Source organism: Balaenoptera borealis (assembly GCF_965194805.1).
Source record: "Balaenoptera borealis genome assembly, chromosome: 3".
NCBI classification, from domain to species: Eukaryota; Metazoa; Chordata; class Mammalia; order Artiodactyla; family Balaenopteridae; genus Balaenoptera; species Balaenoptera borealis.
In genome coordinates, this window is record NC_138866.1 from 40,462,229 (window position 1) to 40,486,356 (window position 24,128).

At 37.0% G+C, this 24,128-nt stretch overlaps 1 protein-coding gene across 1 annotated transcript in view; it reads left to right on the plus strand.

Annotated features, from left to right (window-relative positions):
• The window catches only part of LOC309626115 (protein SIX6OS1), a 233,849-nt gene extending 222,878 nt beyond the window's left edge, over positions 1-10,971 (plus strand). Inside the window, exon 19 of the mRNA XM_082386561.1 lies at positions 6,092-10,971. Within this exon, the coding sequence (XP_082242687.1) occupies positions 6,092-6,177 (86 nt within the window). The 3' untranslated portion in view covers positions 6,178-10,971. The remainder of the gene's footprint in view (positions 1-6,091) is intronic.
• The last annotated feature ends 13,157 nt before the right edge of the window (positions 10,972-24,128 follow it).

Genomic DNA, 24,128 nt, shown 5'->3' on the forward strand with positions numbered 1-24,128 from the left:
CTAATTGTGGATATATATAATTTTACTGCTTTTGTCTTTTAACCTTCCTACTAGCTTTATAAGTGGTTGACATACTACCTTTACTGTATATTTGCCTTTACCAATGAGATTTTTCCAGTCATAATTTTCATATTTCAAGTTGTAGCCTTTTCTTTTCTGCTTGGAGAAGTCCCTTTAACATTTCTTGTGAAGCCAATTTAGTGGTGCTGAACTCTTTCAGCTTTTGCTTGCCTGTAAAACTATCTCTCATTCAAATATGAATGATACCCTTGCCAGGTAGAGTATTCTTGGTTGTAGGGTTTTTTCCTTTCATCACTTTGAATATGCCACTCCCTTCTGGCCTGAAAGTTTCTGCTGAAAAGTCAGCTGATAGTCTTACAGGAGTTCCCTTGTACATAACCTGTTGCTTTTCCCTTCTTGCTTTTAAGGTTCTCTCTTTATCTTTAATTTTTGCCACTTTAATTACAATGTATCTTGGTGTGTACCTCTTAGAGTTCACTTTGTTAGGGAAGTTAGGGAAGTTTCATCTATTGTGTCTTCGAGTAATTTCTCTGCCCCTTTCTGTCTCTCTTCTCCTACTGGGACCCCTATAATGCAACTGTTAGCACATTTAATGTTGGCCCAGTGATCTCTTAAACTATTCTTGTTTTTAAAAATTCTGCTGTCTTTTTGTTCTATTCACTTAGGTGATTTTCACTACTCTGTCTTTCAGTTTACTAATCTGTTCCTCTGTATCTACTGTTCTTTCCTTCTAGAGTATTTTTTATTTCAGTTTTTATTCTTCAGCTCTGTTTGGTTCTTCTTTATATTTTCTAACTCTTTGTTAAACTTCTCATTGTGTTCATCCATTCTTCTTCTGAGTTTGTTGATCCTCTTTGTGGTCATTACTTTGAACTCTTTATCAGGTAGACTGCTTATCTCCACTTCACTTAGTTCTTCTGGAGTTTTATCTTGTTCCTTCATTTGGAACATATTCCTCTGTTTCCTCATTTTGCTTAATTCTTTCCTTATTTCTGTGTATCAGTAGACTGGTCACATTTCCCAACCTTGGAGAACTAGCCTTATGTAGGAGATCTCCTATGGGGCCCAGCAGTGCAATCCCCTCTGCTCAATAGAGCAACATGCTCTAGGGGTGCCCCCTGTGTGGGCTTCTGTTGTAGCCCTTCTGTTGTGGCAGGTGTGATTACTGAGAGAACACTATTAGGCAGGGCTGACCTCTGGCCTGGTTGTTGCCAGGCAGTGCCTCATGCAGTGACTCCAGCCCACTGGTGGGTGGGGCTCAGGGAGGCCCAGGGCTGGTGCCCACCTACTGCATGGGCCCAGGCCTTGGGGTGGCTGGCTCCATGCTGGGGCTGTCATGGGGCTGTTGCCAGCCTACTGGTAGGTGGGTAAACCCCTGGTGCTAATAGGCTAGAGGGAGGATTCCAAAATGGCACTTGCCAGCCCCAGTATCCTTGTGATAGAACGAGCTCCCCAAAATGGCTGCCACCAATGTCTGTGTCTCCCTGGGGAGTGCCAGTTGCCTCCTGCCTCTCCAGGAGACTCTCCAAGGTTAACAAGTGGATCTGACCCAGGCCTCTTTCAAATTCCTGCATCTGCACTGGGTTCTGGAGTGTGGGATTTTGTGTGCATTCTTTAAGAGCAGATTCGCTGTTTCCTACAGCCCTCTGGCTTTCTTTTAGTCTTCAAAGCCAGGTATTCTGGGGGCTTGTCTTCCCAGTGCAGGACCCTTGGGCTGAGGAGCATGATGTGGAGCTGGATCCCTCAATCCTTGGGGAGAACCTCTGCAATTGTGATTATCCTCCCATTTGTGGGTCACCTACCCGAGAGTATGGGTCTTGACTGCACCACATCTCCAACGCTCCCACCTGTCTTGTGGTTACTTCTGTATATCTTTAGTTATGAAAAATCTTTTCTGCTAGTCTTCAGGTTGTTTTCATAGGTAGTTTCTCTGTAAGTAATTGTAATTTTCGTGTGCTTGTGGGAGAAGGTGTGCTCAGGGTTTTCCTATTCTGCCATCTTCTCCATTTCTTGGTGATGACTTTTTTTTTTATTATTCTCTTTTTTGGCTTCTTGGATCTTTGTTGCTGCATGCGGGCTTTCTCTAGTTGAGGCAAGCGGGGGCTACTCTTTATTGTGGTGTGCAGGCTTCTCACTGTGGTGGCTTCTCTTGTTGCGGAGCACGCGCTCTAGGCATGCAGGCTTCAGTAGTAGTGGCATGCGGGCTCAGTAGTTGTGGCTCGCAGGCTTAGTTGCTCTGCGGCATGTGGGATCTTCCCGGACCAGGGCTTGAACCCATGTCCCCAGCATTGGCAGGCAGATTCTTCACCACTGCACCACCAGGGAAACCCTGGTGATGACTTTTTAGATACAATACTGAAGACACAATCCATGAAAGAAATAATTGATAAGCTGAACTTCATTAAAATCAAAACTTTCTGCTCTGCAAAAGACACTGTCAAGAGAATGAGAAGACAAGCCATAGACTGGGAGAAAATATTTGCAAAAGACATATCTGATAAAGGAGTGTTATCCGGAACATACAAAGAACTCCTAAAACTCAACAATAAGAAAACAAACCACTCAATTAAAAAATGGGCTGCAGATCTGAACAGACACCTCACGGAGAAGATATATAGATGGCAAATAAGCATATGAAAAGATGCTCCACAGCATATGTCATCAGACCAATGCAAGTTAAAACAACAATGTGATACCACTGTACACCTATCAAAATGGCCAAAATCCAGAACATTGACAACACCAAATCCAGAACATTTGACCAAAATGGCCAAAATCCAGAACATTGACAACTGACAAAGAAGTGGAGCAACAGGAACTCTCATTCATTGCTGGTGGGAATGCCAACTGGTACAGCCACTTTGGAAGACACTTTAGCATACACTTACCATATGATCCAGCAATAGTGCTTCTTGGTATTTTCCCAAAGGAAGTACAAATTATGTCCACACAAACCTGTACCTGGATTACAGTAGTTTTATTCATAATTGCCAAAACTTGGAAGTAACCAAGATGTCCTTTAAGGAGTAGGTGAGTAGATAAGTAAACTGTGGTACATCCAGACAATGGAAGGTTATTCAGTGTTAAAAAGCTATGAAAAGACATGGAGGAAACTTAAATGCATATTACTAAGTAAAAGAAGCCAGCCTGGATAAACTACATACCATACAATTCCAACTATATGACATTCTGGAAAAGGCAAAACTGTGGAGATAGTAAAACTAGTAGTGGTTGTGTGGGGTCAGGAGGTAGGGAAGGATGAATAGGCAGAGAACAGAGGATTTTTAGGACAGTGAAAAGACTCTGTATGATAATATAATGATGGATACATGTCATTATGAATTTGTTCAATCCAATAGAATATACAACACAAAGAGTGAACCCTAATGTAAGCTGTGGACTTTGGGTGATAAAGATGTGTCAATGTAACTTCATTGATTATAACAGATGTACCACTCTGGTGGTGGATGTTGATAACGGAGGAGGCCATGAATGTGTTGGGGTAGGGAAATCTTTCTACCTTCTGCTCAGTTTTGCTATGAACCTAAAACTGCTCTAAAAATATCTATTAAAAAATCAGTAGAGGGGCTTCCCTGGTGGCGCAGTGGTTGAGAATCTTCCTGCCAATGCAGGGGACATGGGTTCGAGCCCTGGTCTGGGAAGATCCCACATGCCGCGGAGCAACTGGGCCCGTGAGCCACAATTGCTGAGCCTGCGCGTCTGGAGCCTGTGCTCTGCAACAAGAGAGGCCGCGTTAGTGAGAGGCCCGCGCAGCACGATGAAGAGTGGCCCCTGCTTGCCGCTACTAGCGAAAGCCCTCGCACAGAGACGAAGACCCAACACAGCCATAAATAAAATAATAAAATTTTTAAAAAAATCAGTAGAGAGAAAATTTGAACAATACATACACATACGCGTACACACACACACACACAGCTTTAAGCTTTCTATTACCTTACTGTATGCAGGATTATAAATCTTTTTTGGGTAATGGAAAATATAAATATTAATTTTTTATTTATTGTGACTGAAAAGGTACTATAATTTCAGGAGTCTAAACAGGTGGCTGACTAGAGCTTTAATAACTGCTAGCTGACCAGAGATTGTTAATAATTTGAAGTGGTATTATTACTGTTTTAAAAATAAAGTTTTTCTGATATTTTGAAGGAATGAATGAACAATGTAGAAACCTGGCTTTCATGTTTTTTTTTTTTAATTGGAGTATAATTGCTTTATAATGTTGTGTTTCTGCTGTACAATGAAGTGAATCAGCTATATGTATATCTATATCCCCTCCCTCTTGGACCTCCCTCCCACCCCCACATCCCACCCATCTAGGTCATCACAGAGCACCAAGCTGAGCTCCCTGTGCTATACAGCAGGTTCTCGCTAGCTATCTATTTTACACATGATAGTGTATTTATGTCAAACCTAATCTTCCAATTCATCCCACCCTCCCCTTCCCCAACTGTGCGTACATGTCCATTCTCTACGTCCACGTCTCTGTTCCTGCCCTGCAAATAGGTTCATCTGTACCGTTTTTCTAGATTCCACATATATGCGTTAATATATGATATTTGTTTTTCTCTTTCTGGCTTACTTCACTCTGTTTGACAGACTCTAGGTCCATTTACGTCTCTACAAATGACCCAATTTCGTTCCTTATTATGGCTGAGTAATATTCCATTGTATACATGTACCACTTTTTTTTTACATCTTTATTGGAGTATAATTACTTTACAATGGTGTGTTAGTTTCTGCTGTATAACAAAGTGAATCAGCCATACATATACATATATCTCCATCTCTCCTCCCTCTTGCATCTCCCTCCCTCCCTCCCTATCCCACCCCTCTAGGTGGACACAAAGCACTGAGCTGATCTCCCTGTGCTATGTGGCTGCTTTCCACTAGCTATCAATTTTACATTTGGTAGTGTATATATGTCCATGCCACTCTCTCACTTCATCCCAGCTTACTGTTCCCCCTCCCCACGTCCTCAAGTCCATTCCCTATGTCTGCGTTTTTATTCCTGTCCTGCCCCTAGGTTCTGCAGAACCTTTTTTTTTTTTTAGATTCCATATATATGTGTTAGCATATGGTATTTGTTTTTCGCTTTCTGACTTACTTCACTCTGTATGACAGACTCTAGGTCCATCCACCTCACTACAAATAACTCAATTTCATTTCTTTTTATGGCTGAGTAATATTCCATTGTATATATGTACCATATCTTCTTTATCCATTCATCTATCATTGGACATTTAGGTTGTTTCCATATCCTGGCTATTGTAAATAGTGCTGCAGTGAACATTGGGGTATGTGTCCTTTTGAATTATGGTTTTCTCAAGGTATATGCCCAATAGTGGGATTTGCTGGGTTATATGGTAGTCTATGTTTAGTTTTTTAAGGAACCTCTCTCTATACTGTTCTCCATAGTGGCTGTATCAATTTACATTCCCACCAACAGTACAAAAGGGCTCCTTTTTCTCCACACCCTCTCCAGCATTTATTGTTTGTAGAGTTTTTGATGATGGCCATTCTGACTGGTGTGAGGTGATACCTCATTGTAGTTTTGATTTGCATTTCTCTAATGATTAGTGATGTTGAGCATCCTTTCATGTGTTTGTTGGCAATCTGTGTGTCTTCTTTGGAGAAATGTCTCTTTAGGTCTTCTGCCCATTTCTGGATTGGGTTATTTGGGTTTTTTTGATATTGGGCTGCATGAGCTGCTTGTAAATTTTGGAGATTAATCCTTTGTCAGTTGCTTCACTTGAAAATATTTTCTCCCATTCTGAGGGTTGTCGTTTCGTCTTGTTTATGGTTTCCTTTGCTGTGCAAAAGCTTTTAAGTTTCATTAGGTCCCATTTGTTTATTTTTGTTTTTATTTTCATTACTCTAGGACGTGGGTCAAAAAACATCTTGCTGTGGTTTATGTCAAAGAGTGTTTTTCCTATGTTTTCCTCTCAGAATTTCATACTGTCTGGTCTTACATTTAGGTCTTTAATCCATTTTGAGTTTATTTTTGTGTATGGTGTTAGGGTGTGTTCTAATTTCATTCTTTACATTGTAGCTGTCAAGTTTTCCCAGCACCACTTATTGAAGAGGCTGTCTTTTCTCCATTGTATGTTCTTGCCTCCTTTGTCACACATTAGGTGAGCATATGTGCATGAGTTTATCTCTGGGATTTCTATCCTGTACCATTGTTCTATGTATTTTTTTGTGCCAGTACCATACTGTCTTGATTACTGTAGTTTTGTAGTATAGTTTGAAGTCAGGGAGCCTGATTACTCCAGCTCCTTTTTTCTTTCTCAAGATTGCTTTAGCTATTCAGGAGGTTTTGTGTTTCCATACAAATTGTAAAAATTTTTGTTCTAATTCTGTGAAGAATGCCATTGGTAGTTTGATAGGGATTGCATTGAATCTGTAGATAGCTTTGGGTAATATAGTCATTTTCACAATATTGATTCTTCCAGTCCAAGAACATGGTATATTTCTCCATTTGTTTATGTCATCTTTGATTTCTTTCATCAGTGTTTTATAGTTTACTGAGTACATGTCTTTGCCTCCCTAGGCAGGTTTATTTCTAGGTATTTTATTTTATTTTATTTTTAAAATTTTTTTTTATTTTTTATCTTTGATAATTTATTCATTTTTGTGGTTTTTTCTAAGACATTTTTCTCCAAATTAAGAAAAAACTATGTTTCAAACATGACCTATTTCATTTTTTTAATCCCTTCCCTCTTTTTTTTTTTTATAGCTACTTTATTTATTTATTTATTTATTTATTTTTAGCTGTGTTGGGTCTTCATTTCATGCGAGGGCTTTCTCTAGTTGCAGCAAGCGGGGGCCACTCTTCATCGTGGTGCGGGGGCCACTCTTCATCGCAGTGCGCGGGCCTCTCACTATCGCTGCCCCTCCCGTTGCAGGGCACAGGCTCCAGACGCGCAGGCTCAGCAGTTGTGGCTCACGGGCCTAGTTGCTTCGCGGCATGTGGGATCTTCCCAGACCAGGGCTCGAACCTGTATCCCCTGCATTAGCAGGCAGATTCTCAACCACTGCGCCACCAGGGAAGCCCTGGTGTTTTATTTTTTGTTGCAGTGGTAAATGGGATTGTTTCCTTAATTTCTCTTTCTGATCTTTTGTTGTTAGTGTATAGGAATGCAAGAGATTTCTGTGTGTTAATTTTGTATCCTGGAACCTTACCAAATTCATTGATTAGGTCTAGTAGTTTTCTGATGGCATCTTTAGGATTTTCTATGTATTGTATCTGCAAACAGTGACAGTTTTCCTTCTTCTTTTCCAATTTGTATTCCTTTTATTTCTTTTTCTTCTCTGATTGCCGTGGCTAGGACTTCCAAAACTATGTTGAATAATAGTGGCGAGAGTGGACATCCTTGTCTTGTTCCTGATCTTAGTGGAAACGCTTTCAAGTTTTCACCATTGAGAGTGATGTTTGCTGTGGGTTTGGCATATATGGCCTTTATTATATTGAGGTAAGTTCCCTCTATGCCCATTTTCTGGAGAGTTCTTATCATAAATCATTGAATTTTGTCAAGAAGCTTTTTCTGCATCTATTGAGATGAGATGATCATATGGTTTTTATTTCTTAATTTGTTAATATGGTGTATCACATTGATTGATTTGCGTATATTGACGAATCCTTGCATTCCTGGGATAAATCCCACTTGATCCTGGTGTATGATCCTTTTAATGTGTTGTTGGATTCTGTTTGCTAGTATTTTGTTGAGGATTTTTGCATCTATGTTCATCAGTGATATTGGTGTGTAATTTTCTTTTTTTGTAGTATCTTTTTCTGGTTTGGGTATGAGGGTGATGGTGGCCTTGTAGAACGAATTTGGGAGTGTTCCTCCCTCTGCTATTTTTTGGAAGAGTTTGAGAAGGATGAGTCTTAGCTCTTCTCTAAATGTTTTATAGAATTTGCCTGTGAAGCCATGTCGTCCTGGACTTTTGTTCTGTTGGAAGATTTTTAATTACAGTTTCAATTTCATTACTTGTGATAGGTCTGTTTATATTTTCTAATTCTTCCTGGTTCAGTCTTGGAAAATTGTACGTTTCCACGAATTTGTCCATTTCTTCGTTGTTGTCCATTTTATTGGCATATGGTTGTTTGTAGTAGACTCTTATACTCCTTTGTATTTCTATGGTGTTAGTTGTGATTTCTCCTTTCTCATTTCTAATTTTATTGATTTGTATCCCCTCCCTTTTTTTCTTGATGAGTCTGGCTAAAGGTTTATCAATTTTGTTTATCTTATCAAAGAACAAACTTTTAGTTTTATTGATCTTTGCTATTGTTTTCTTCATTTCTATTTTATTTATTTCTGCTGTGATCTTTATGATTTCTTTCCTTCTACTGACTTTGGGTTTTCTTTGTTCTTCTTTCTCTAGTTGCTTTAGGTGTAAGGTTAGATTGTTTATTTGAGATTTTTCTTGTTTCTTGAGGTGAGATTGAATTGCTATAAACTTCCCTCTTAGAACTGCTTTTGCGCGTCCCATAGGTTTTGGGTCATCGTGTTTTCATTGTCACTTGTTTCTATGTATTTTTAAATTTCTTCTTTGATTTCTTCAGTGATCTCTTGGTTATTTAGTAGCACACTCTTTAGCCTGCATGTTTTTGTGTTTTTTACAGTTTTTTTCCTGTAATTGATTTCTAATCTCATAGCATTGTGGTCAGAAAAGATGCTTGATATCATTTGAATTTTCTTAAATTTTCCGAGGTCTGATTTGCTACCCAAGATGTGATCTATCCTGGAGAATGTTCCATGTACACTTGAGAAGAGTGTGTATTCTGCCACTTTTGGGTGGAATGTCCTATAAATATCAATTAAATATATCTGGTCTACTGTGTCACTTAAAGCTTTTGTTTCCTTATTTATTTTCTGTTTGGATGATCTGTCCATTGGTATACGTGGGGTGTTAAAGTCCCCTACTATGATTGTGTTACTGTTGATTTCCCCTTTTATGGTTGTTAGCATTTGCCTTATGTATTGAGGTGCTCCTATGTTGGGTGCATAAATATTTATAATTGTTATATCTTCTTCTTGGATTGATCCCTTGATCATTATGTAGTATCCTTCCTTATCTCTTATAACAGTCTTTATTTTAAAGTCTATTTTATCTGATATGAGTATTGCCACTCCAGCTTTCTTTTGATTTCCATTTACATGGAATACCTTTTTCCATCCCCTCACTTTCAGTCTGTATGTGTCCCTAGGTCTGAAGTGGGTCTCTTGTAGACAGCATATATATGGGACTTTTTTTGTATCCATTCAGCCAGTCTGTGTCTTTTGGGTGGAGCATTTAATCCATTTACATTCAAGGTTATTATTGATAAGTATGTTCCTATTACCATTTTCTTAATTGTTTTGGGTTTGTTTTTGTGGGTCTTTTTTTCTCTTGTGTTTCCCATCTAGAGAAGTTCCTTTAGCATTGTTGTAAAGCTGGTTTGGTGGTACTGCATTCTCTTAGCTTTTGCTTGTCTGTAAAGCTTTTAATTTCTCCGTCAAATCTGAATGAGATCCTTGCTGGGTAGAGTAACCTTGGTTGTAGGTTTTTCTCTTTCATCACTTTAAGTATATCCTGCCACTCCCTTATGGCCTGCAGTGTTTCTGCTGAGAAATCAGCTCATAACCTTATTGGGGATTCCTTTGTATGTTATTTTTTCCCTTGCTGCTTTTAATATTTTTTCTTAGAATTTAAGTTTTGTTAGTTTGATTAATATGTTTCTTCATGTGTTTCTCCTAGGGTTTATCCTATATGGGACTCTCTTCACTTCCTGGATTTGGGAGGGATGTTTTCCACTATAATCTCTTCGAATATTTTCTGAGACCCTTTCTTTTTCTCCTCTTCTTCTGGGACCCCTATAATTCGAATATTGGTGGGTTTAGTGTTGTCCTAGAGGTCTCTGAGATTGTCTTCAATTCTTTTCGTTGTTTTTTCTTTATTCTGCTCCTCGGCAGTTATTATCACCATTCTGTCTTCCAGCTCACTTATTTGTTCTTCTGCCTCAGTTATTCTGTTATTGATTCCTTCTAGTGTATTTTTCATTTCAGTTATTGTGTTTTTCATCTCTGTTTGTTTGTTCTTTAGTTCTTCTAGATCTTTGTTCAACATTTCTTGTATTTTCTCGATCTGTACCTCCATTCAATTTCCAAGATTCTGGATCATCTTTACTATCATTACTTTGAATTCTTTTTCAGGTAGGTTGCCTATTTCCTATTCATTTATTTAGTCTTGTAGGTTTTTACCTTGCTCCTTCATCTGTGGCATATTTTTTTGTCGTCTCATTTTTTTTTTTTTTTTGATGGGTGGGATTGTGTTCCTATCTTACTAGCTGTTTGGCCTGAAGCTTCCAGCACTGGAATTTACAGGCTGTTGGGTAGAGCTGGGTCTTGGTGTGAAATGAGGACCTCCAGGAGTCCTCACTCCAATGAATATTCCCTGGGGTCTGAGGTTCTCTGTTAGTCCAGTGGTTCGGACTCAGAGCTCCCACCACAGGAATTCAGGCCTGACCCCTGGCTTGTGAAACCAAGATCCCACAAGCCACACAAGGCAGCAAAAAGAAAAGAAAATAACAAAGAGTAAAAAATAAGATTAGAAAACTAACAGAAATGTTAGAACAAATAACAAAATAAAAATGTAGATGAGGGCTTCCCTGGTGGCGCAGTGGTTGAGAATCTGCCTACCAATGCAGGCGACACGGGTTCGAGTCCTGGTCTGGGAAGATCCCACATGCCGCGGAGCAACTAGGCCTGTGAGCCACAACTACGGAGCCTGCGCATCTGGAGCCTGTGCTCTGCAACAAGAGAGGCCGTGATAGTGAGAGGCCCGCGCACCGCGATGAAGAGTGGCCCCTGCTTGCCGCAACTAGAGAAAGCCCTCGCACAGAAACGAAGACCCCACACAGCCAAAAATAAATATAAATAAATAAATTTGAAAAAAAAATTTAGATGAAACAACAACCAGAAGGTAAAACAGAACAACAATAGCAGAAAAGAGGAGGAAAAAAAATCCAGAAAAGCCTTTGGCTGTGAGGGGCAGGGCTTAGGCAGGGGCGTGGTTTAGGTGGTGGACAGGGCCTATGCCTAGGACCCACAGGACCGGAAAAGGCCCTGGAGGGCTGGGGGGTGGAGTGTAGGCTCAACGCAGCAGGAGGGGCTCACAAGTGCCTCTGGCCTTGGAGGGCAGAGGACCAGGTCCAGGACCCCAGCAGGCTCCCTGGGCCCAAGTATGTGTGGGGAAATGCTAGGCGCGTTCCCCTGATCCTCCAATCCCAGAGGGTCTCGCCTCATTGGCCTCTCTTCTTCCCCACATCCTGTGCCCCTAGGACCCACGCGGCTAGAGAGGGCCCCAGAAGGCAGGGACCAGACCCGGAAGCCCAAAGGGGTTCTCGGGGCCAAGTGGGTGGGGGAAATGCCTTCCATGCTTCCCTTGATCCTCTGATCAGGAGGGCCCCTCCCTGTCCGCCTCTCCTCCCCCCACCTCCCTCCTATGCCCCTAGGAACAACACGGCCCAGAGGGGGCCTCAGAGAGCAGAGGACCTGGTCTGGGAGCCCAGCAGGCTTCTGGGGGCCCAATTGGGCAGGGCAAACACTAGGTGCACTGCCCCCTGATCCTCCAAGCCCCCGAGGGTTCCTCCAGGCTAGGGAACCCCTCCCCTCTCCCAGCCACCCCTCAGGGGCACTGGTCCTGTCTAACCTCCACTTCTCCTCCCCCCGCAACTCCCCACCACGTCCTACCCAGTTGCTCAGGGTTTCCTCCCATCTCCTTGGACATTGAGGTCCCCCACCAGCATCCCGCACGTGCCCTAGCTGTGGGGAGATGCGAACTCCGCATCTTCCCATGCCACCATCTTGACTCTGCCCCTGGCTTGCATGTTGAATTTGAATTTGAATTTCAGTTGAATTTCAATTGCTGCCATATAACTTGCCTTAGAGGTTGAATGGCTCATTTAGAAACATTCCCACTGCCTTGCTTTTATATTTTGCTCTTGATTTCTCCAAAGTTGACACAAGTCACATGCAATCAAATCTATATCCATGGTGGACAGGCCTCTCCTAATATTCTCTGACTCACACCCAGGTTGTTTGCAGCACAGCAGTTCTTCTTCTAGATACATCATTTTGTATTCTGATGTTAATAGCCTTCTGAGAATTTGTCTCTTAAAACATTATTTTTTTAATAGTGTACCTTTTTTGATTTAATATGAATATGATACTCATTTTAGAACTTTAAACTACTGTACTTTTTAGAAGGTTATTTTGCCAAAGTATCAGCTCACTTTTTAAGATTTTTTTTGGTGTGTTTTAGGAAGTGTTTTCTCATGAAGTATTTGTAGCTCCAGGTTGATGAATCACAGAGAGTATAGCAGAGGAATGTTGGATGGAGTATTGAATACTGGCTGAGAGTGTGGACCCTGGAGTTCCTCTCTGGGTTTAAACACTGAAAGATTCATGCCAAAGTGTGACTCTGAGCCAATCATTTGTCATCTTTGCTTCAGTTTCCTCATTTTTAAAATGGGGTTGATGATCCTACCTATCAAAGAGGATTGTTGGGAGTATTAAAGTTTTTGGCTTGGTGCTTAGCTCATGGTAAGTGCTTGAAGAATGGTGGTCAATTTGTTTAGAGATAGATGATAGAGATTTTCATGTATAACATGATAATTTGAACATGTTCAGATTTAAAAACATGTATTAAGAAATGCTAAACACATCAAATGATAGAGACAAAAGATATTTAAAATTATCTTTCAGAGTCTGTCCAGTAATAAAGTAACTATTCAATAGGAAAGCATTTTATATTAGTTCAGTTGTAACATGGTCCAAATGGGTGTGAAAAACAATAACTTGCAAAAGTTATGCATGTTTTTCCTAGCCAAGGAAGTAATAATTCTGTCTGCCAACACATAATAAAAGAGTAACATTAAAATATTTACTCCCTAATCTCATTTTTATTCATTTGCCCTTCATAATAATTCTGATGATTTTAAAATACTTGAATTGTGCATTGAGTTTTTTATAATTAATAATAGCCTACATCTTTTGAATTAGTCTGTCTCTTTCTTACTCTCTGTACTTGCTGGGTAGAAAAATAAAAGGATCTGAATAATGGGATTTCAAAATATGGCAAACCTAATAATAATTAATTCAAAAAATGTTTGTTATGGTCTACTGAGTGGGAGTGATAGCCAGTACACAAAACTTGCATAAATACTTTAAATGTTCTAGGTAATGGCTATAAAATGGGCATAGGTCCTGAGGTAGCAGCTTGGCATTTCTAGGAGGTGGAATTCATTGTGGGCAGAGCATGGTGAATGAGAGGAAGAAAAGAGAGGGAAAATAGTAGTGTATTTTATCTGAGTGAAACAAAAATTAATCCTCCACAGTAATAGTAACACCTCTATAAGAACCTGAGTTTATTCATACACAGAACCAACCTGGTCTTAAAAACACAGTTAAGACTATAATACAAATGTTTTTTATTTCAACATTACACAACAAGAATAACTTATTATGAGTGTATGTCTAACAGATAGCTTAAGCAGAAATGTAATTAATATTCCATGCCTACAAAAACAAAATCAATACATAGTGTACATCTTTTTCTTTGTGATTAGAAAATTATGGGGAGAAAATTTTCTTATTTGCTTCCATTGATTAAAATACTCATGCAACTTACTCCTACTTATCCTTTACAACTCAGCTCAAAGACATTTCTGCAAAACATTCTCTAATTTCACTAAGCATATCTCAGCTTATATGCTTCAAAAATACTTTGTTCATACCCCTTAACAAAGCTTTTAAAATATTCACTTACTATTTATCTATTTGTAAAATTAGACTTGAGTTCCACAAGGACAAGGATTATGCTCTAGGTATCTAAGGATCCCCAAATGCAATAATGCTTTAATTATATTTATAATTCTTGAGTGTTTCCTGTTTCCCCCACTTGACTATATCTAATTTGTTTGCTACTGCTACCTCAGATATAATCTAGCATGGTATGTATCCCTTGTAGGTGCTCAATAAATATTTGTTGGAGAAAGGTAAATGGCATAAGCTAACTAGGCCAGTAAGCTAGTCAATCCTACAGATCAAAGACTAGCTCTTAATCATTTTTATGTCACCAGTGTCTAGCACTACTGTTTTATGGGATTCAATTTTTCCTGAGAACTTTTCTCATAATCCTAAATATGAGCTCCTTGAGTTCAGGACTTGGTCTTTAATCTTTATATCCCTAAGGCCTGGTTCTTAATAAGTGATCTATAAATGTTTACTAAATTGCTATGTAGCATGTAGTATATACACTTTGTAAGTGTATGTGCAGATGATAATTTGAAAAGTGTTCTTAGGTATTATGTAAAGTTATCTATAAATACTTGAAATAGTTATGTCTTAATAGATAATTAGCTTTATCTAATGTGTACTCTTTCTGTTTTTTTAAGCAAAAAAATGTGTAGCTCTGACTGAATTATTACATTTTCTTTAGGGAATGAACTTGAAAAAAATTACCTGAGAAAAAATGAATTGCAATCTGAAATTAACTTCAAATAGCAACCTAAACTCTAATAGTTATGGCCTTCTCTTTAAGTATCTTGAACAAAACTGATTTTACATCTTATTTAGCCTTAAATGGCATGTTAGTTAGAATTCTCAGATATAAGCAACAGACACCCAACTCACACTAGCTTAAACACAAAAGAAACCATAGATTTGGCCTCAGGTCTGATTAGAACCATAGACTTTCTTACTAGTATTCTCACTGATTCATGTCCCTTCCTCAAAGATGCTTTCTCTCCTTCCCATAGACTGTTAGGATACCTCTTATAACATCCTGCATAGCTCCTTCATATAACATCACAATTTTAATTATATAAAGAATTATGTACTTAATTGTTCAATATTTAATAGTGTTATATCATTGTTAATTTCTGCTTTTGATAATTGTACTATGGTTATATAAAATATTAACATTAATGTAAGACTAAAATTATTTTTAGTAAAAGGAATGTTAATAAAACAATTTCTAGCTTCTCTTGAAAAATGGGGTCATCTGTTAAGATTATTTTGATGGAATGAATGATTTTCTAAGAAAATATAAATTATCAAAATTGACTCAAGAAGAGAAATAATCATGTAACAAATTGCAAAATTTATTAAAATTTACCTCTATAAAATGTACTAGGCCTTAAGGGTTTTAATGGTTGTTGCTATCAAACTGTCAAAAACAGATAACTCATATGCTTTTAAAAGTATTTCTGAGCACAGAAAAATTATGGGAGCATCTTAGTTCACTTGAATAATTCATATCAAAATCTGACAAAAATTATGCATAAAAGAAAACTATATAGAATTCATCATCTGATTTGGAACAACTTCTAAATAAAATATTAACAAATTAAACCTAGAAATAGATTAAATAAATAAACAATTACCATATAGAATTTATTTCATAAAATTCAATGATGGCTTAATATTAAGAAAGCTATTCATATGATTTATCATGTAAATAAGTCAAGGGACTAAAAAAATGTGTTGTATTGGTAGATACCAAAAGGGCAGTCATTGAAGTTCAGCATCTTTCCCTGATAAAATGCACACACACACCTCCAAAAAAAAAAAAAAAAAACTATCTCAAACTTGTAACCAACATTGTACTTAACGGTAAACCCTAGATTAGAGAAATAAAACAAGGATGATTGAGAAAACCAATGTTCTTTAGTATTATTTTGGAAGCTGAAGTTTTAAGCTAATCAAAGAAGAAAAAGCAAAAGAAGCAACAAGCTAGAAATACAGATCCAATATTTTATATTCAACTTATATGATTGTTTAGCCAAGAAAATCAATGGAAAAATCTATTAGAATTCATGAGGTATTTCATTCAGTATGGGAGCCAGATGTAAATACTGAGTTGGCCAAAACGTTAGTTCAGGTTTTTCCATAAGATGTTATGGAAAAAGATGTTATGAAAACCCAAACGAAGGTTTTGGCCAACCCAATATAAATACAAAAATCTATACCTTTTATATACTATCAGTAATCTGTTACAAAGCATAATGGAAAAAAGTACCAATCAGACATATCACCTTACATAAAGGCATAATTTTAATCATATTATATACATTTCAATGCAGTCTATCTTTTTTTCTTTTCCTCTTTTTCTTTGCTCTACTTTTCTTCCCTATTCTACCACATTGATGTCCCCAAACCCTCTTTCTCCCCAGGTAACTCACATCAACAACCTGATATGTATGTTTCCATATTTTTTCTATGCTCATATTATCATAAGAAGGCATATAAACTCATATACATACATACATATACTCACAATCAAATAGGAGTTTGTCATTATTTGATTTATTAAAAGGGAATTATATGACACATATTTTTCTTCATCTCATTTTTCTTACTCAACTTTGTGAAAATCACTTCAAGCTAACTAGTATAGCTCCAATTCATTTTTTAATGGATACATATTGTATATCATAATTTTTCTATCACTACCAAATTGATGGGTAGTCACTTTGTTTCTAGGTTTTGCCACTTAGAACAAATTCAGTAAATATTTATATGTTTTTATATACCCTGATGGCTTATTTCTATGGGAGAAATTCTCAGGCCTGGTATTAATAAGACCATTAATATCTCATGAGAGTTATTGGTTTGTAGTTTTGGTTTTTGTTTTTTTTTTTTTTTGGTACTGTCTTTATTTGACTTTGGTATCAGTGTAATAGTAATCTCAAAAAATGAGGTGGGAGGTGTTCCTCCTCTTCTATTTTCTGGAACAGATTGTGTACAATTGGTGTTAATTCTTGAAACGTTTGATAGAATTCTCCAGTGAATCTATCTGGGCCCAGTGATTTTGGCGGGATGGGGGGGGAGCTTTTTTTTTTTAATTTAATTTTATTTATTTTTAGCTGTGTTGGGTCTTCGTTTCTGTGCAAGGGATTTCTCCAGTTGCGGCGAGTGGGGGCCACTCTTCATCGCGGTGGGCCTCTCACTGTCGCAGCCTCTCCCGTTGCAGAGCACAGGCTCCAGACGCGCAGGCTCAGTAGTTGTGGCTCATGGGCTTAGTTGCTCTGCGGCATGTGGGATCTTCCCAGACCAGGGCTCGAACCCGTGTCCCCCGCATTGGCAGGCAGATTCTTAACCACTGTGCCACCAGAGAAACCCCAGGGGGGGAGCTTTTTAATTATGAATTCCTTAATCGTTATGGGACTTAGGTTTTCCATTTCATCTTGGTTGAGTTTTGGGAGTTTGTGATTTTTGAGAAGTTGGTTCATTTCTTTTATGTTTTTGAATTTATGAGCATAAAGTTGTTCATAGTTGTTATGGTTAATTTTATGTTTGTCAACTTTCCTGGACCACAGTGCCCAGACATTTGGTCAAGCACTATTCTTGATATTTCTGTAAGGATGTTTTTGGATGAGATTAACATTTAAATTGCTGCATTTTGAGTAAAGTAGATTGCCCTCCATAATGTGGGTGGGCTTCATCCAATCAGTTAAAAGCCTGAATAAGTTAAAGAGACTTACCTCTGCTGACTGAGGAAAAATAGTGCATAAGATGGCTTTTGAACTTGGACTGCAACATCAGCTCCTTCCTGGGCCCCCAGCCTGACTGCCTTCACACTTGAACTGCAACATTGGCCCTTTTCTGGGTCTTTACTGTGATAGCTTTTGGACTTGAGCTGTAGCGTTGGCTTTTCTCTCCAGCCTGCTGGCCCACCGTGTAGATTTTGGACTGGCCAGCCTCCATAATCACGAGTCAATTCCTTAAAATAAATATTTTTATATATATACACATTCTATTGGTTTTGTTTTTCTGAGGAACCCTAAAAATTATTTTCGTCTTATTGGCTGCTGTATCTGTAGTGATATTCCTTGTTTAATTGCTAGTCTCTCTTTTTATCTTTGTTGGTATTGCTAGAGATTTATCAATTTTATTCATTTTTTTTAAAAGAACAAGCTTTTTGTTTTATTGATTTTCTTTATTTTCTTATTTTCAATTACATTGATTTCTGCTCTTCATCATTTTATTCCTTCAGCTTGCTTAATTTTATTTTGTCTTCTTTTTCTAGTTACTTGAGATAGGAACTTAGATTATCGATTTGAGATTTCTTTTTTTCCCTAACATTAGCATTTAATACTCAGCACTGCTTTAGCTGCATCCCACATATTTTCATATGCTGTATTTTCACTTTCATTTAGTTCTGTGTGTTTCAGATTGTTCTTTGAGACTTCATTTTTGACTCATGGATTATTTAGAAGTGTGTTATTTTATTTCCAAGTGTGTGAAGACTTTCCTATTGTTTTTCTATTAATTGATTTCTACTTCAGTTCCATTGTGGTTAGGGAGTATACTCTATATGATTTTAATTCTTTCAAGTGTATTGATGTTTGTTCTGTGGCCCAGGATATGGTCTATCTTGGTGAAGGTTGCATGGGCACTAGGAAAAAAATGTGTATTTTGCTGTTTAGGTAGAGTGTTCTGTATATTTCAATTAGATTCTGTTGACTGATTGTGTTGTTCAGCTCTTATATATCTTTGCTGGTTTTTCCATCTAGTTGTTTAGTAGTAATTGCTGGGAGTGGGATGTTGAAGTCTGCAATGTATGATTGTGGATTTTTCTATTTCTGCTTTTACCCTATCAGTTTTTGTTTCAAGGTTGTGCAGCTCTGTCATTTGGTGTGAACACATGTAAGACTAAGTCTTCCCAGTGGATTAATCTTTTTATCATATGTAATGTCCCTCTTTGTTTCATAATTTTCATTGCTCTGAAGTCTATCTTATCTTATGTTAATATAACCACTTCTGCTTTTAAAAAAATTAATGTTTACATGGTATGTCTCTTTCTATTATTTTACTTTTCTTTATAAATTGTTTTTTTATTAAAAAAATTTAAACTATTTATTTTCTTAGTCAAGAACTCTGTGCAAGTTCGATTTACTTGACTTCTAAAATTCAAATACAAATATATTAAGTTCAGAGTAAAAGAAAAAGAACATAAAACAATAGGTGCTTTGCAGAACACATAACTACATACAATTCCTATGTGATATTTTTTTTAATCCAAAAGATTAATCATAAGTAAGGACCATTAATGATTATCTATATCTTTCAGGCTTACATAGTGTTCTTCCTTATAAAATTTCAATAAACGTAACTTCAGAGATATTGTAGTATTTCAATGCTAAATAACAACAAAATTCCTAAAGAATAAAACTGAAAGAATCAAAAGTTCAAAGCAACTATGAGCTTGTCTTGTATGGGCTGTGTTGTGTTGAGATAAATTCTTTCTATACCTAGTATGTTGAGAGTTTTTATCATGAAAGGGTATTGAATTTTGTCAAATGTGTTTTCTGCATCTATTGAGATGATCATGTGATTTTTGTCCATCATTCTGTTAGGTGGTAACCCCTTACTCCCTTCAATGCTAGAAAATCAATTTGGCAAAATGGGGTTTGGGCCCCTCAGAGCCTAGCCCTGTACCCTTGTACAGTGTCTGTGCCATGGATTTTGTTTTTCTTAGGGTACTCTTGATGTGAAGATAATTTGCATGCTCTATTGTATTATTTGGAATTAAATCCTCATTTGGGGGGAAAAAAAGAAAAGCCAAGCAGACCAATAGTGATCCTTTGTTTTGTGTTCATGCTGTGATGATTAAGTTTGAAGCTTTTTTTGAAACAACATTTCTTGGTATTAATATTATTTTCCTTTTTCTTTAATACAGTTGCCATCTTACATTATATACTATTAGGTGCCTTCTTAATGGCATCTAATCTACTTTTTTTTTGCACCACTGGGTATCTTAGGATAGAACTCTTATTACCACTCATATGCATGGAGTACTGCTCTTACATACAGTACACTTAACCCATGGTTGGTCCATAATTAATGCACAGTGGTATTTTCTAAAGATGGATTAATGCACATTAATTGATTTGCAACACTGAAAAGCTGGGAGTGTTGCATGTTCACCTCACTTTCTCGTTTCCCCCAAACCCCAGGGAGGAGTCACAGTTTTTCTCACTGCTGAGCTGTGCCAGCTTCAAGGAAAGACTGATACCAATAAAGTGAAATTGTTCTTCTTGCCCATTTCAGCGCAACTGAACTTGATTTTTGGCCAATCGCGGGCTACTATAATTTCTTAACTGGATTCTGAACTTCTCAGAAAGGTGTTTTGTAACTTATATCATTGTAAAATCTGTGTTTCTGTGGGGGAATGAGGGCTGGGATTTCCTCTTCCATCATCTGTTGATGTCTCTCAATCTTTATTTTACTTTAAACCTACCTGTGTCATTGTATTTGAAGTGAGTTTCTCATAGACAGTGTATTTTTGGATGATAATTTCTCAGCCACTCAACTGATCTCTGTCTTTTAACTGGTGTATTTAAACTATTTGCATTTAAGATAATAATTGATGTTAGGTCTTAAGTCTGTCATTTTATTATTAGTTTTCTGTTTATTTCCCCTTTTTGTCTTTTCATACCTTCCTGTGGGCCATTTGAACATTTTTTAGGAGAAGTGGGGTTTTTCCATTGGTATTTGGCTGGAGTATGGTGGGTATTGTCCAGAAGGTAGTCTGTTGTAGGCCAGTCCTTTGGCTAAGGGAAAAAGATTTTTCTTGGAGGTTTTTTGTTTGTTTGTTGTTTGGTTTTTGTTTTGTTTTGTTTTTTGCCTATGCATATTAGAGGTTTCAGGTTGGAGACTTCGGCAATGCCTTGTACAGGATATATGGGAGGCAACACGGAAACTCAGGAGTTCACCACCCTGTTGTTCTTCAAGTCCTGAGGTCCCTACGCAGTTCACCTTATTTCAGAGTTTCCTATCTTTTATGTTGTGTATGTCCAGGGTTTTTTACTTGTAAGAGGGAGGACCTGGGAGGAATGGGACTACTCAATCTTGGCAAAACTGGGGTATATGTATTTTAATAGCTTTTTTAGATTGCTCTAATATGCACTCGGTAGGATGCAAATGCCTCTGGCTTTGATGGCAAATTCTAGTGCTAGGGAAACTTAAGAGGATGTGCATACTTTTTTTTTTTTTCAGTACTGACAAATGAGATAATTATGGTACAGAACTAATACATTTATTTAAGTGTTCCTTCTTTTCTAATCACCATTTTACTGATACTCACTTTGAAGCACATTTAAATAAAAGGTGCTAAATATTTTCTCAGCACTATCTTTTTTGATTTACTCTATGTAAATAACATTCAAGAAAATGAATACACTAGGACTCTTTTTAACTCATTAAAATAGAAATATTCTAATTTTCTTTAACAGAAGGACAGTACAAGAAACAAGAAACAGAAGGAAATAAATATAGCTGTTTTGCTGGATATTTGCATACATTCTCAATGAATATAAACCATCATTTGGGTTATGCCGTCCAAATACCCAGTCTGAAGTATGGTACCTGAAATCAAGCCATGTAATGAAAGAAGAAGTTTCTACATCCAATGTTTATTTTTAAATGAAACAAACTGCACACACATAGTTATATATCTTTGTTTCTATATCTATATATAATCAAACACAGTAAGTTGAATTAAAGAAGTTAAAAAGGAAGTAGAGGAAGAGAAAGAAAGAAAGAGAAAAAGAAAGAAAGGAATAGAGGGAAAGAGAGGAAGAAAGAAAGAGAAGGAGGGAGGGAGGAAGAAAGAAATAATCTGTTCATAATGATTACAAAATCCATTAAATATTTAGGAATAGAAGCAATAAAAATGTGTGGGGTAACATGAAGAAAAGCATAAAACTTAATAGAGACATAGAAATCTGGAATAAATATTATAAAGATCTCAATTCTCCCTAAGTAAATCTGTAAAGTTGATGGAATTCTAAAATTCCAACAAAATTTTTTCAAATAATTTAACATGTTTTAAAGTTAATTTGAAAAAATAAATGGGTGAGAAAATCAAAGACACTTTTGAAAAAGGGATGAAAACTTACTAAAAGGATATAGTTAAAACAATTTTATAGTGATATGGAAATAAATCTGGGAGACATAGTAGAATTATCATAAAAAACACACCTAAAAATCCCTGGGCAAAGGATTTGATATATGTGGAAGGAAAGTGTTAAGGAGTTCAAAAGTGAATGATCACTGAAGACTAATATTTGAGTAGGGAAGTGATAAGATAAAGGTGATGATCTTAAAAGATTAATCAATGGTGTAAAGTTTGAATTGAAAGTGATAAAAGACCAGAAACAGGAAAGTAAGTTAGGAAATTATTGTAATAATTGATGTGTTTCTTTTTTTATAAGTATGGTTGATTTACAATGTTGTGTTAATTTCTGCTGTACAGCAAAGTGATCCAGTTATATATATATGTGTATGTGTATGCACACATATATATATTCTTTTTTAGATTCTTTTCCATTATGATTTATCTCAAGATATTGAGTATACTTCCCTGTGCTATACAGTAGGACCTTGTTGTTTATCCATTCTATTTTTAAATTTTTTTAAGTTTATTTTCTATTGAAGCATAGTTGAATTACAATGTTGTGTTAATTACTGCTGTACAGCAAAGTGGCTCAGTTATACATATATAATTTTTTTCATATTCTTTTCCATTATGGTTTATCACAAGATATTGAATATAGTACTTCCCTGTGCTATACAGTAGGACCTTGTTGTTTATCCATTCTATATATATATCAGTTTGCATCTGCTAATCCCAAACTCCCAATCCAACCCTCTCCCAACCCCCCACCCCGGCAACCACAAGTCTGTTCTCTATGTCTGTGAGTCTGTTTCTGTTTCATAGATAGGTTCATTTTTGTCATATTTTAGATTCCACATATAAGTGATATCATATGGTATTTGTCTTACTCTTTCTAACTTACTTCACTTAGGATAATCTCTAGTTACATCCATGTGGCTGCAAATGGCATTATTTCATTCTTTTTTATGGCTGAGTAATATTCCATTGTATTCATTTGTCATTCATTTGTCAATAGACATATAGGTTGTTTCCATGTCTTGGCTATTGTGAACAGTGATGAACATAGGGGTGCATGTATCTTTTTGAATTATAGTTTTGTCCAGATATATGCCCAGTAATGGGATTGCTGGATCATATGGCAACTCTATTTTTAGTTTTTTGAGGAACCTCCATGCTGTTTTCCATAGTGGCTACACCAACTTACATTCCCACCAACAGTGTAGGAGGGTTCCCTTTTCTCCATACCCTCTCCAGCATTTGTTATTTGTAGAATTTTTAATGATGGCCATTCTGACTGGTGTGAGGTGGTACCTCATTGGAGTTTTGATTTGCATTTCTCTAATAATTAGTGATGTTAAGCAACTTTTCATGTGTGTATTGGCCATCTGTATTTCTTCTTTGGAGAAATGTCTATTTAGGTCTTCTGCCCATTTTTTGATTGGATTGTTTTGTTGTTGTTGTTGAGTTTTATGAGCTGTTTGTATATTTTTTGAAATTAAGCCCTTGTTGGTCACATCATTTGCAGATATTTTCTCCCAGTCTGTAGGTTGTCTTTTCATTTTGTTTATGGTTTTCTTTGCTGTGCAAAAGCTTGTAAGTTTGATTAGGTCCTATTTGTTTATTTTTGTTTTTATTTCTATTGCCTTGGGAAACTGACCTAAAAATAACATTGGTACGTTTTATGTCAGGGAATGTTTTGCCTGTGATCTCTTCTAGGAGTTTTATGGTGTCATGTCTTATGTTTAAGTCCTTAAGCCACTTTGAGTTTATTTTTGTGTATGGTGTGATGGTGTATTCTAAATTCATTGATTTATATGCAGCTGTCCAACGTTCCTAGCACCACTTGCTGAAGAGACTGTCTTTTTCCCATTGTATTTTCTTGCCTCCTTTGTTGACGATTAATTGACCATAGGCATGTGGGTTTTTTTCTGGGCTCTCTATTCTGTTCCATTGATCCATCTGTCTGTTTTTGTGCCAATACCACACTGTTTTGATTACTGTAGCTTTGTAGTATTGTCTGAAGTCTGGGAGGGTTATGGCTCCTGCTTTGTTCTTTTACCTCAGGATTGCTTTGGCAATTCTGGGTCCTTTATTGGTTCCATATAAATTTTAGAATTATTTGTTCTAGTCCTGTGAAA